General features: G+C 44.3%; 1 protein-coding gene across 4 annotated transcripts in view; it reads left to right on the forward strand.

Moving 5' to 3' along the window:
* LOC147423302 (phospholipase D gamma 1-like) overlaps positions 1 to 14,189 on the forward strand; it is a 54,062-nt gene that overhangs the window by 20,662 nt on the left and 19,211 nt on the right. For all 4 annotated transcript variants that reach the window (XR_015186553.1, XR_015186552.1, XM_086501214.1 and 1 more), the window contains exons 2-4: positions 2,162 to 2,278; positions 2,380 to 2,577; positions 2,674 to 2,940. Coding sequence is in view for 2 of the 4 variants with exons in the window: in XM_086501214.1 (XP_086357340.1) it covers positions 2,162 to 2,278; positions 2,380 to 2,577; positions 2,674 to 2,940 (582 nt within the window). In the remaining 2 variants the exon portion in view is untranslated. The remainder of the gene's footprint in view (positions 1 to 2,161; positions 2,279 to 2,379; positions 2,578 to 2,673; positions 2,941 to 14,189) is intronic.

Below are 14,189 nucleotides of genomic sequence, written 5' to 3' on the forward strand. Positions count from 1 at the left end.
ATGTAGAATTCTCTTTCGGGGAATTGCTTTTTCGAGAACTGAGTTGCGTTACCAGCGTCGAGACTTTGAGGGTACGATTTTCATGTTATGATCTCTAAGTATTTGATTGCAGCATAGTAACAAGGAATGGCTGTTTTCAGGTCTCTGTTTCCCGTTCCCATTATAGGTTCCCGTTCTGAATCCCCTTTCCGTGTTTCAAATGTGAGTACCCGTAATAGGGAATGGCATTTTGTGGCAGTTGTCGTTCCGCGTTCCCATTCCGGTTTCCCGTTCCTGGTAACTATGGATTGCAGGTGTACTTCCTCTTTGTGAGGGAGTAGGAGCAGAGGAAGGCATGAGCCTTTGCAGGAGAAAAGCACTCTGAGGAACTAGAGCCAGATCAGCCCAAGGGTTTCGTACCCAAGTTTGGGAAGCAGATCCACGGATCGAAGAGAGGTAGACTCTTGAGATGTGATCCGGAAGTTGAAATTCCCAAGGGAAGGACTTCGTGTCCAAGAAAGCGGAGTTAATCTGTAGGAAGAGGACTCTGGAAATAGAGTTAGAAAAGAGTTGCAGGGATGTCATGCCCTGAGTTTGGAAGGTGAGATCCAGAGGCGAGAACCTTGATTCTCGAGGATTTGGAATAAGGAACAGAAGTTCCTTGGAATAGGGTTTTGCCCTAGGACTAGGAAGCCGAGGCTTCCAGGAGCCATCAAGTCTTATTCTAGAATGAACGTGGTAATACGTTCGGTAAAGACACTATTATGGGGGGGGGGACCAGCCATCTTCTGGTCCCCAGTACTGTGTCGATCTTCTCACTCTCTATCTCTCTCTCTATCTATTTCTCTCTATATCTTTGGCTTCAGTATTAAGTGATAAATTCTATTTATCCGAGTATATTTTATATTATGGGCTGTTCTGCCAGAAAAAGAGAGAGAGAAAACGTTGGTTGTATCTCTTGCCTTATTTATCAGATGGCTGCCCACTTTTTAAGTGGGCAACCGGCGTATTTTAAAAATAGTATGAATCTGCCCAAAAACTCAATAAAGCCTTATAAGTTAAAAACAATGCTTTCACAACACTTCCGAGGCGTCCGTGGATGCAATCACATGCACAGTTGCAATGTAGACATAGACTTCCTCGTGGGAAAGCATCTGCTTTCCTGAAAAGAAATCCCGCTTTCTGAGAAAGCATCTGTTTTTCTTCAAAGTTTCCTATGAACCCATCTTCATTCAAGTGCTTGCTTTTCCTTGTGCACAATTCTAACACAATTCGGAATTTCCTCCTGACTATGGATATTCCCTTTCCGATGCACCCGTCACCCACCGTGTGACGCATCACGAATACCCATCACCTAGTCCTTTCCTTCCGAACTTATGGTACAATCTCCTTCACGATGCTCTATGTCACCCATCCTAGATGTTATGTGTTTGTAGTATATTGGCGATCAGACTTTGTTGGTATTATGATGAGGTGAATGATGGAGAGACCATTTCAGGTTCCTCCCCCTGTAACCGGCTGGCCTATTGCCAAGGTGGTGTTGGATAGCATAAACAATAGTTTTCAGCTCATAAAATCAGAAATTAGCACATAGATATAAGACAAAGTAATTGAGAGATAGATGGGATCGGGATGGAGATGCGGAGTTCCTCCCCTATGCGGTACTGGCCCCTACATAGGCACCCCTTGTGACAATTGCATCTTCATTGTTTACACGTCTTCTTCCACCCTTGCATGAGAAAAGTTACATGCAACAATGTTTGTTTGTTATTGAGTTTTGAGATAAGATTGATATCATGGATCATGGATCATGTGCTAAGAAGTTAGTGTATTCATTTTTTTAAATAAAACTTTTAATGTTGCAGATGCTTTAAACCAAACTGTTAGCTGTCTTAAATTTTTCTGTCTTACGCTCTTATTAGATACTAGGCTTCATCATGGCTCAGTCTGCCCTGCATCTCTTGTGTGTTGATACTGTACAAACGCGCGTTTTCCCTTCAAAGCAAATTTGGGTATGCTCTGGATTCAAGTGTGTGTATGTGCAAATTGTTTAAACCAAGCTTGTAAAGGTCTGGTGTAAGACAGGTTCTCTAGGGTCTCTTTTCAGCCATTTGCACCCCTCTCACAAAAGAATGTAACCTTCAGTTGTCTCTGAAATTTCTGCATTCTTGGTTTTATGTAGGTTGGTGTGATGGGAGTACACGATGAAGAAACACGAAAATATTTTAGGCGATCTGGAGTGAAGTGTCTACTGGCTCCTAGATATGCTGACAGCAAACTCAGCTGGGTCAAACAACAGGTAAGCAGATATGTCTATTTTACACATTGCTTGTTAAGTGTTATAGGGGAAGCTGGTGTTTTAGTAGTTCAAGGAATGGGATTTGATGGTTTTCTTATCAGGTGGTTGGAACTATCTATACTCATCATCAGAAGACGGTTATTGTGGATGCAAAAGGTTCTACGGATAAGAGGCGATTAATTGCTTTTCTTGGTGGTCTTGATTTGTGTGACGGGCGTTATGATACTCCAGAGCATACCCTGTTTTGTAAGCTTGGTACAGATTATAAAGACGATTATCACAATCCCACATTTCAAACTGTAAGTAGCACAAAATTTAACCCAGGTTTTACTATGTTTTGCTTTGAGACATGCTGCTGTTTAATTTTAAAGGCGTAGTTCTTTGGTTTTTTTTAGAAAGTTGGCAGTGGAGGTCCGCGGCAGCCATGGCATGATCTTCACTGTAGGATTGAAGGGCCTGCTGTATATGATGTCCTGACTAATTTCGAACAACGCTGGAGAAAAGTCTCAAAGTGGCATGGTTTCCGACTGAAAATACAGAGAGGTGGATTGCATGAAGATTTTCTTATCGATTTGCGGCAAAAATCTTGCCTTATAGATCGTAATGACAAAGCAGCTTCAATTGTGACATTGGAAAGTGACCCTGAGAGCTGGCATATCCAGGTACTTTCTTGGCATCCTAAACTTGAACGCCTGACTTAGAAAGTGCTGTTTCAGGGACATTGATACTTGCTCTTAAAACACGTAGCATATATCATACATGTTCTGATCGAGCCCCACTTCAGCTATCACTCTTGTCAATCCAGCTCCGCGCCCTCCCTGCTTACCATTGTTGTCAGCAGTACCTCCCACATGGCATAGAGAAACATTTGCACCACTTTATGAGCCGATTGACAGTGCCTTGATGAAGTAGTCTGCAGTGCAGCCCACACATCTTTCTGCGAGGAGCCACCTTCGCAGCTGAAGGGGCGCGACAGCTCCATCTTACTTGCAGCCCTTTTGCGCAGCGTCTTATGTGTCCGCTGCTGCACCCATTTGTTGGGTATCCTATGACCCTTGCAATGAGAACCTACTCGTCTAGAGAGCATGAATATCTTGTGACATATGTGATAAGCTCCTTAAGTTGGCATTTGTACTAGCTTATAATTGTGCATATGATTAGTTTTTTTTGCTTTGCACTTGTTTTAGGATATTAAAAGCCTTTTTATCAATAATTAAAACCTAGCCTATTCTTGTGTGTGTGCAGAGTCGGTATTGTAGCTTGTTGTCAAGAATTGGAAAGTGCAAATTTGTGTGGGGTGTGTTCCACGAGAGTTTTTCATCCTACCTGCACTACCAAATCTGGTCCTCATTTATTCACTCCCAAGTGTGAGTTGGCCCCACATTTCACGTCCCTTGCTGCTTCTTAGGTGTTCCTCCTGTACTGGGAGGTCACGAGGATGTGCTCTTGGCACAATGCCCAAGTCATCGATACGGGACCAAGAACGGCCCAAGAGAGGTTTGGCGATGTGGACCGCAAGTGGCATACAACCGCAAAAAGATTGTGGAGAGAGCCCTGCTTAGGACTGAGGAAGCTTGGTCTGCTATTCTCAAAGCACAGAGAGTGATGAAGAGGGAACAATTTGTTTAAGGGTTTGTGGCCAACCACATGGCGTCAGTCGATCAAAAAGCTGATAATAAAAAACAAGGTATCCAACAACGTATGCCCAAGGACACGTCAGTTCACTTGTGTCAAGTGTGCTTGTATACTGTTTTTCCGGTTTACATAACTGTTTGGGATACCTACTTTTACTGGGGACACTCATTTTCCTTTACCAACCATTTTTGCACCTCGCTCATTTGCACTTGCACCGGCCGCCGCTACTTTTGCTATGGGCACCAATTTCCCCCTATACCAACCACATGTGCAACTCCCCCTCCTTCCGCTTTGACCAAGCATGCATCTCTGCTTGCTACCACCACCACCTCTGCACTCCTACTTAGTACCTAGCTACCACCTCATGTTCCTTGCTCTTATGTGGTTAATTTTAATTAGTACGAAAAAGTAAGTGCTCGCTTCTGTTTTCGTGACATTGGTATCTGAGCAAGGTCCACGCATGGGCACAACGCTCAAATTCTCTTCGTCATTTCATCCTCAAACAGATGGGCAGTCAGAAGAAGCAAATTCTACTGTCCTAGATCTGCTGAAGTGCTATGTGTTAGAGCATAAAGGAAAATGGGAGCACTATTTGCCATTGGTGGAGTATGCATACAATAATACAATGCATTCATCAAGTGGCAAGGCACCTTTTGAGATAGTTGAAGGTGGCAAGAAAGTTCCTCCCATACTGCATACAAAGGACAAGATATTTGAAGCAGACAAGTAAGTATGTTCAGGACATGGATGAAATGTACAAGAAGGTCAAAGTGGCCTTGGAAAAGAGTCAGGCAAAGCAAAAGAAAGCAGCTGATCGTCACCGTTGTGAAGTGGTATTTTCACTTGGTGATTGGGTGCTTCTACGCTTTGAAAAGGCAAGGTTAAAGAAGATGAAGGGCAAGGAAAGAGTGTTTCCAAAGCTCAGCATGCGTTACTATGGGCCTTTTCAAGTATGCTACATAATCAATGATGTTGCATATAGGCTGAAATTGCCTGAGAGTTGGAAGATTCACAATGTGTTTCATGTGAGTCTTCTCAGACCCTATGTGGGTGATGTGCCAAAGGATATGCTAGCTGAAGATCAGCTGGAAGTCGAGGAACTTGACAAGATCTTGGTCCCTGAACAGATTTTGGCACATAAAGAAAGAAAAGTGAAAGGCAAGGTTGCTAGGCGTTACTTGGTAAAGTTCAGAAACTATCCACCAATGGATGCTAAGTGGATGGAAGAAGGTGAACTTGCAGAGTCACCAACTGTGCTATCACTTTACCTTGAAGCCTTCGATTTGCAACCTACCTTGACCCCTTGAGTTCCAAAGCTACATGGATTGTCAGTGTGACAATGGCTTCTGAAAGAAATGATGTACATGGTATTTAATGTGAGCTCAAATCAAGTACATGTTACATAAATGTTAGAGCTGTACAGATTGTCAGTTTGGCAATTGCTCTTATGGAAAGTCCAAAAGTTTGGTTAGTGCTATAGAAGTGAGTATTTCTTGTCAGTTTGTCAAGAATACAGTAATTGCTTCTATTAAAGGGTACATGTGTAACTGCATTCTTAAACTCTCGGTTTGAAAGTGTTACTGGATCCAACATGTACTAAAAGACAGCGGCAAAATGCGTAGCTACCATTTTGTCATTGGAAAGTTAATGACTCAAAGCAATGGCAGAGTGCGAAGCTACCACTATGTCATTGGGACAGGGTTCACACGCAGACAATACATGTGTCGACGAGGTGTTGAATACACCAGGGTTGACAATGAGCATATATGTGTCGTACACGTGTGGACATGTGTTGAATACACCGGGGTTGACTGTGAGCATGTACGACATAATTGCAAACGAGGACGTTTGAGATTTCAAGAGGGCGGTATGTCACCAGCGTGTGACTACTATCTATCCTTTTCGTTGATTTCTTTCGTATTATTTATTCATTTTCACTTTTTGGAAACACCCATCTGGAAATCTAACTGCCATGCATTGCATAGCTAGTGTGGAACTGTTCAGAGGGAGTCGAGGCCTGAGGGCAAGAGAGCACTAAGGTTGGACTAGGACTAAGGTTAGCCAAAGTGGGGTCATTGACTAGCCAAAGTGGAATCCTTTGCTACAGAGGCTACATTTCAGTTTTTGGTGTGGTGCAGTGTACAAAGAGGGTCAGATGACCTAGAAAGATACAATGGCAGCATCTCCTAAAATTTAGGGAACTGCTATTTTGGGACCTGAAAATGTGTTCGCGTCATGACCTCCGGAATGACGAGGGGAACATTTTATTACTCTGCCGTGAAGTCAATTGGGCAACCGGTCGGGAGATTTTTAGGCGGCAACCCCGAAACGGGAAATAGCTTGTAAATGTGCCAAGTGGCACATTTTTGTGCACTTTCCTCATGCAGGAAGAAGTGGCGCTGATTTTAGGAGAAGGGAGGCTCATTTTCAATCTCTCACAGGTTGAGAGCTATGGAGTGCTTCCTTTCCCTCTTATGTACAGTGCGGTGCCAGGAGTGATGCCCTACACGCTACGCACTGCTCTCTCTTTCTCTCTCCCCTATGGCAGTATGTTATGCCCCTCTAGTGGCCTTTTCATTTGACCAATGTACAGTTATGTGGGTTCATGCGCGATTGCCGAGGCAAGAGCCTCTTGCACAAGTACTGGATTAGTTAGCGGCTAATCCCCCGTAGGTATAGGTGATTCGGAGAGGTTTCACGTGCGAAATCTCGTCCGATTTAAAGGGCAAGTAGCCCTACAGGTGCGGGAGCTGGAGGACTTGCTACGGATGCGACCGGCACGCAAAACGGAGCCCGAAACAGTGAATTACAGCCTGCTGTGTATTTTTGCAGGTTTAGGGTTTTGGCCCTAAACAGACCCTTATACCCCTAGGAGGTTCGGGGACTCGAGGGGACCGTTGTATAGGTGATCTGGCGCATTTTCGGGGCAGAAAACAGAGAATTCAGTGTGCTGCAGATTCTCGTCAGGTTTTGTAAAGTGTCCGTATGCGTCGGGAAAGTCATCCAATGCGTGGGAATACTGACTGTGAAGGGTCCTAGTACAGTTATGCCGCCGAAATTAGGCCAAAACAGTTGAAATTCAGCGAAGATTGTAAGGGGCAGCTTGTAGGGAACCACAACTTTTATTCCCTCTGTTAAAGAATAAAGAAATACCGAAAGGGGCGCCTAATTTAGGGGCCAGTCTGGTGTCGGTCTTCTCATATAGGTGCAATCTAGCAACTTGTATCCCTTTCCCCTTTGTTGTGTCTTGAAAGTACAGGTAAAGTGGGTGACAAATTAGATGGGTGAAAGCAAATAAGGTCTACCGCCCTTTTTGGATTAACATGCCGGTTACATGGCTCCATCGTCGGGATTAAATCACTTTTTCCCATAGAAGTGAGCCTAGGTCAGTTTGGGCTTGAAGACACAGGGGATCATAGACCAGACACAGGGAATTGCAATTATGGCTGACAGACCTGATGATGTGACTGAAGAGGTTTCCTCCTCACAGGGTCAACAGACACATGAAGTGGGTGAGTCTTCAAGACCACCATAGACGGGTGATGATATATTCAGGAGCCAGTTGGCTACTGCTGTGGCTATGTTCACACAAGTAATGCAGAACCCGAGGTTTTTAGCTTTTCTCCAACCTCCTCTTCCGTCTCAGCAAGTTGGGTCACTGGATCATATTCAAAAGCCTGTTAAGGCTCAAGCATAGGTGATTCATACTGCAGAGTCAATGGAAACACCTGTACACTTGACGGAGAACATGCAGTCTCCACAACCTGTGCCTAAGGTGCAAGAACAGGTGGCTGAGATGCCAATCTTTCAAGCTGTACCAGTTCAGCCAGCCACTTTTCAGCAGCTGGGCAGGGAAGCAACCTACAGGCTATGCAACAAGTCTTCCCACCACCTTCATTTCACCCTGGCTATTTTGGAGGTGGATCGGTATTCCAAAGCATGGATGGTCATGCACCTGGAAATCAGTTTTACACGCTAGGAACAGTGTTTGGGGGTGCTCAAACGATGATGCCTAACCCCATGTATGGTGTCATGGATATGCAACCAGGGTTTCAAAGCACTAAGGGCCAATTTGGGATGCCACTGACAAATTTTGGTATGGCTGGAATTACAAATCAACAGCTAAATATGGCATATCCAGGTCAACTTAATAGCGGTCAAGGAACACAGATGAATCCTAACAGTGTTCCCATGTTTCAGTCACTTCCATATGACAACTTAACGCCGCTCGAGAAGCCAACTCCGTACAAAGAAGGTGGCAAAGGTGTGGCATTCACGACCTTTACAGGGGTTGATGACAGGAAGAAGGCTCTCTCATTCCTCCAACAGTTTGACAAGGCCTATGCAGGGGGGAAACTTTACAGAGGCTTCAAAGGTTCGCAAGGCAGCCACTTTCTTGACAAGGAATGCGGGACAATGGTGGACAACTTTATTGCTTCAAGGGCAAGCTCCGTCCACATGGATTTACTTCAAGCAGATTTTTGTAGCAGCATGGTTATCTGATGACTTTGAAGCAGATGTCATGACAGAATGGCACCAGCTTAATGCTGCTACTTGCAAGAATCTGGATGACTACAATCGGAAGTTTTGGAAAGCTCTACTTCCAATAACTTCCTATAGGTTTGTGCCATTGACAGAACAGATTGAAAATACTGTTGTGTCCTACCCAAAGGATTGAGAAAGTACTGCATGAAGACCAAAGTCACTACCTTGACGCAACTCATCGAGGTAGCAAACACTGACAATGGTTTGCTCAAGGGAGAAGATTGTGAATTTAATATTGGCGTTAAGGAAGGATCAGCTAAGAAAAATTCAGCGAAGAAGTACGTTCCCAATGACGTTCCTAAAGCGTCTCAGGAGCCAACCAACGCAGGGAAAGGCAAAGCTACGGCTGAATCAGAAAAGGGACCAGCAAAGAAATGGAAAAGACGTTTTCCTCGCAAGTCAGAAGAGCAAAAGAAGGTCCCGAGGTCAGAGAACAAATGCTTTATCTGTGAGCAGCCTGGCTCCTCAAAAGAAAAGGCCACTTGATTCTGAAGACAAGGAGGACAGGAAAGGAAAGAGGCCCATGGCTGGTCTAGTGCCAGATATGGTGGGCAACAAGCCAAATTCAGATGCAAGTGAGCTTTGCAGAGCATGGGGAAAGGTCAGGGATCAAACAATGCTTATCTTCTTTGATCCAGGTGCTAAAGCCAACTTCATTTCCCCAGAATTGGCTTCAAAGTTGGAAATCAGACCTGAAGAGACGGGGTATACAGCAGAGGCAGGTTTGGCATGTCCTGGCCATACACAGGTTGTGACACCTATCATCGGAAAGTTGCGCCTACATATCCAGTCCTATGTAGATGCTGAAGAATTTTACATCATGCTACTGGACGGATGTGATGTGTTGCTAGGTATTCCTTGGTCAGGGAATCATGGATGCCTACAACAAAAAGATCATTGTACAGAGCAGGGGAAAGACTCACATTCTAGATGTAAAGCTTAAAGGGGAGTCTATTCCCACTGTATCAACTTCTGCTATTACTTCTGTAATGAAAAAACATCTTTCTGCGTACTTGGTTTTTACACGTGAAGTGTCAGATTGTGATGAATCAAATTTATCTGTGTTAGATAAAGAAAGGTCAATGTTTTTACAACAGTATAGTGACTGTTTTTCCGATTCATTACCGTCTCAATTGCCGCCAAAGAGACCCGAGGACCATGCGATAGATTTGGTGCCAGGCAGTAGCCCACCAAATAAGCCTCCGTACAGGGTTAGTGCAGCTCAACAGATAGAGATAATGAGCCAAGTATTGGAGCTGTTAGAAAAGGGGCTGATTCAGCCCAGTTCATCTCCATTTTGTTCTCCAGTGTTGTTGGTGCAGAAAAAGGATGGCTCATGGCGAATGTGCATCGACTACCGTGCACTGAACAAGAATACCATCAAGAATAGGTTCCCTATACCTAGAATTGATGATATTCTGGACAAATTAGAAGGAGCAGCTATGTTTAGCAGGATAGATCTAAAGAATGGGTACCATCAGATCCGCATTAGATCAAAGGATGTGCACAAGACTGCTTTCAGAACAACGTTTGGCCTTTACGAATTTTTAGTGATGCCCTTTGGTCTCACAAATGCTCCTGCTACGTTCAATAGGATGATGGACAGAATTTTCCGTCCACACCAGCAGTTTGTTGGTACATTCTTTGACGATATGATAGTCTACTCAAAGAATGAAGAGGAGCATAGGCATCACTTGGCCATTGTGTTTAAAGAGCTACGCAGCCATAGGTTGCTCATCAATGCAAAGGAAAGTGAATTTTTTCTGGAAGAGATTCACTTTCTGGGACACATTGTCTCAAAGGATGGTGTCAGAATGGATCCTGCTAAAGTTGAAGCGATCAAGTCATGGCCAGATTTGAAGACGGTGCACGATGTCCGAAGCTTCTTGGGACTATGCTCCTATTACATAAGGTTTATCCGAAATTTCGCTGAGATTGCTTCACCTTTACATGATCTTCAAAAGAAGGCAGTCACCTTTAGATGGACACAGAAAGAGATTTCAGCTTTTAATCTCTTAAAGGAAAAGATGACTTCAGATCCAGTCATTGCGTTGCCAGATCTTAGGAAGTCATTTCTGGTCCAGTGCGACACTTGCGGTAGTAGCATTGGTGCAGTGCTAATGCAAGATGGCAGGGTAGTAGCCAATGAGAGTAGAATCTTGCAAGGGCCAGAAAAGACAATGAAAAAAAACTGCAGGCCGTGATTCATGCGCTCTTAAGTTGGAAACACTACCTGCTAGGTGCAGATTTCGTTGTCCAAATGGATCATCAGACCTTGCGATACTTCTTGACATAGGCAAAGTTATCTGAGAAGCATATGCGATGGGCAAATATCTTGTCCATGTTCCATTTTCAGATTGTGCATGTGGAAGGCAAGAAGAACGTTGTGGCTGATGCCTTGTCAAGGAAGCCACAAATTTCAGTTGTGTCAATTCCTTATCATCATGAACTTGATGATATGAGGGAACAATGTGCAAATGAAGAAGATTTTGCAAGGGTCTTCGAGCAGCTAATGGATGGACAACGTCACGAACACTATCTTCTCAAAGATGGGTTCATGATGATGCATGGCAAATTGTGTGTCACAAAGCCATTGCGACGCAAAGTTATGGAAGAGAGTCATGTCACCGTATGCAGGGCATCGTAGTATTGATGCTACAGTTAAAGCGGTTGAGACATTCTTCTACTGGCCTACATTGAGAAGAGATATGGATGTCTTTGTGCGAGAATGCCTAACATGCTAGAAGGTCAAGTTTGACAGGCAAAAGGCACCAGGGTTATTGCAACCACTGCCTATTCCAGATAAACCATGGGAAAGTATTGCTATGGATTTTATCTTTGATCTTCCGAGAACGCAGACAGGAAATGATGGTATTTGGACCATCATATGCAGATTCAGCAAGCAGGCTCATTTTATTCCTGTAAGGAAGAAGATAAAGCCAGATCTGATGGCACGCTTGTTTATGAGCAATATTTTCAAGTATCATGGCATGCCACAGTCCATTGATAGCGATGGTGATCCACGCATGACAAGTTCGTTCTGGAGAGGCTTGTTTGAGAATATGGGCACAACGCTCAAATTCTCTTCGTCATTTCATCCTCAAACAGATGGGCAATCAAAAGAAGCAAATTCTACTGTCCTAGATTTGCTAAGCAAATTCTATTGTCCTAGATTTGCTAAGAAAATTCTACTGTCCTAGATCTGCTGAAGTGCTATGTGTCAGAGCATAAAGGACAATGGGAGCACTATTTGCCATTGGTGGAGTATGTGTCACCAGCGTGTGACTACTATCTATCCTTTTTGTTGATTTCTTTCTTATTATCTATTTACTCACTTTTTGGAAACACCCCTCGGGAAATCTAACTGCCTTGCATTGCATAGCTAGTGTGGAACTGTCCAGAGGGAGTCCAGGCCTGAGGGCAAGAGAGCACTAAGGTTAGACAAGGACTATGGTTAGCCAAGTGGGGTCATTGACTAGCCAAAGTGGAATCCTTTGCTACAGAGGCTACATTTCAGTTCTGGATGTGGCCGCAGTGTATAAAGAGGGTTGGATGACCTAGAAAGATACAATGGCAGCATCTCCTAAAATTTAGGGAACTGCTATTTTGGGACCTGAAAATGTGTTGACGTCATTACCTCCGGAATGACAAAGGGAACATTTTCTTACTCTGCCGTGAAGAAAATGTTCCCTTTGTCATTACCTCCGGCAGAGTAAGAAAATGTTCCCTTTGTCATTACCTCCGGAATGACAAAGGGAACATTTTCTTACTCTGCTGTGAAGTCAACTGGGCAACCGGTTGGGATATTTTTAGACGGCAACCCCGAAACGGGAAAATGCTTATAAATGTGCCAAGTGGCACATTCTGGTGCAGTTTCTAATGCAAGAGAGAGTTGGCGCTGAATTTTAAGCTGGGAGAGGCTCATTTGCAGTTTTTGTCACAGGTTAAGAGCTATGGAGTGCTTGCTTTCCCTCTTATGTACAGTGCGGTGCCAGGAGTGATGCCCTGCACGCTACGCACTGCCCTCTCTCTCCCCTTTGGCAGTATGTTATGCCCCTCAAGTGGGCTCTTCATTTGACCAATGTACAGTTGTGTGGGTTCATGCGCGATTGCCGAGGCAAGAGCCTCTTGCACATGTACTGGATTAGCTAGCGGCTAATCCCCCCGCAGGTACAGGTGAATTCGGAGAGGTTTCACGCCAGAAATCTCGTCCGATTCAAAGGGCAAGTAGCCCTACAGGTGCGGGAGCTCGAGGACTTGCTACGGATGCGACCGGCACGCGAAACGGAGCCCGAAACAGTAAATTACAGCCTGCTGTGTATTTTTGCAGGTTTAGGTTTTTGGCCCTAAACGGACCCTAATACCCCCAGGAGGTTCGGGGACGCAAGGGGACCGCTGTATAGGTGATCTGGCGCATTTTCGGGGCTGAAAACAGAGAATTCAGCGTGCTGCAGATTCTCGCCAGGTTTTGCAAAGTGCCCGTATGCGTCGGGAAAGTCGGCCAATGCGTGGGAATATTGACTGTGAAGGGTTCTAGTACAGTTATGTTGCCGAAATCGGGCTGGAACAGTGGAAATTCAGCCGAGTTTGTACGGGGCAGCTTGTAGGAACCACAGCGTTTATTCCCTCTTTTAAAGAATAAAGAAATACCGAAAGGGGCGCCTAAGTTAGGGGCCAATCTGGTGTCGGTCTTCTCATACAGGTGCATTCTAGCATCTGTATCCCATTCCCCTCTCTTGTGTCACTATAGCGCAGGTAAAATAGACACTAATAATGGGTGAAAGCTAAATCAAGGTTTAAAGTAAAGTCTACCGCCCTTTTTGGATTGAACAGGCCGGTTTCAGTATGCATACAATAATACAGTGCATTCATCAACTGGCAAGGCACCTTTTGAGATAGTTGAAGGTGGCAAGAAAGTTCCTCCCATACTGCATACAAAGGACAAGATATTTGAAGCAGACAAGTAAGTATGTTCAGGACATGGATGAAATGTACAAGAAGGTCAAAGTGGCCTTGGAAAAGAGTCAGGCAAAGCAAAAGAAAGCAGCTGATCGTCACCGTTGTGAAGTGGTATTTTCACTTGGTGATTGGGTGCTTCTACGCTTTGAAAAGGCAAGGTTAAAGAAGATGAAGGGCAAGGAAAGAGTGTTTCCAAAGCTCAGCATGCGTTACTATGGGCCTTTTCAAGTATGCTACATAATCAATGATGTTGCATATAGGCTGAAATTGCCTGAGAGTTGGAAGATTCACAATGTGTTTCATGTGAGTCTTCTCAGACCCTATGTGGGTGATGTGCCAGAGGATATGCTAGCTGAAGATCAGCCGGAAGTCGAGGAACTTGACAAGATCTTGGTCCCGGAACAGATTTTGGCACATAAAGAAAGAAAAGTGAAAGGCAAGGTTGCTAGGTGTTACTTGGTAAAGTTCAGAAACTATCCACCAATGAATGCTAAGTGGATGGAAGAAGGTGAACTTGCAGAGTCACCAATTGTGCTATCACTTTACCTTGAAGCCTTCGATTTGCAACCTACCTTGACCCCTTGAGTTCCAAAGCTACATGGATTGTCAGTGTGACAATGGCTTCTGAAAGAAATGATGTACATGGTATTTAAAGTGAGCTCAAATCAAGTACATGTTACATAAATGTTAGAGCTGTACAGATTGTCAGTTTGGCAATTGCTCTTATGGAAAGTCCAAAAGTTTGGTTAGTGCTATAGAAGTGAGTATTTCT

This window comes from Adiantum capillus-veneris, chromosome 26 (assembly GCF_014529385.1).
Source record: "Adiantum capillus-veneris isolate H3 chromosome 26, ASM1452938v2, whole genome shotgun sequence".
Lineage (NCBI taxonomy): Eukaryota > Viridiplantae > Streptophyta > Polypodiopsida > Polypodiales > Pteridaceae > Adiantum > Adiantum capillus-veneris.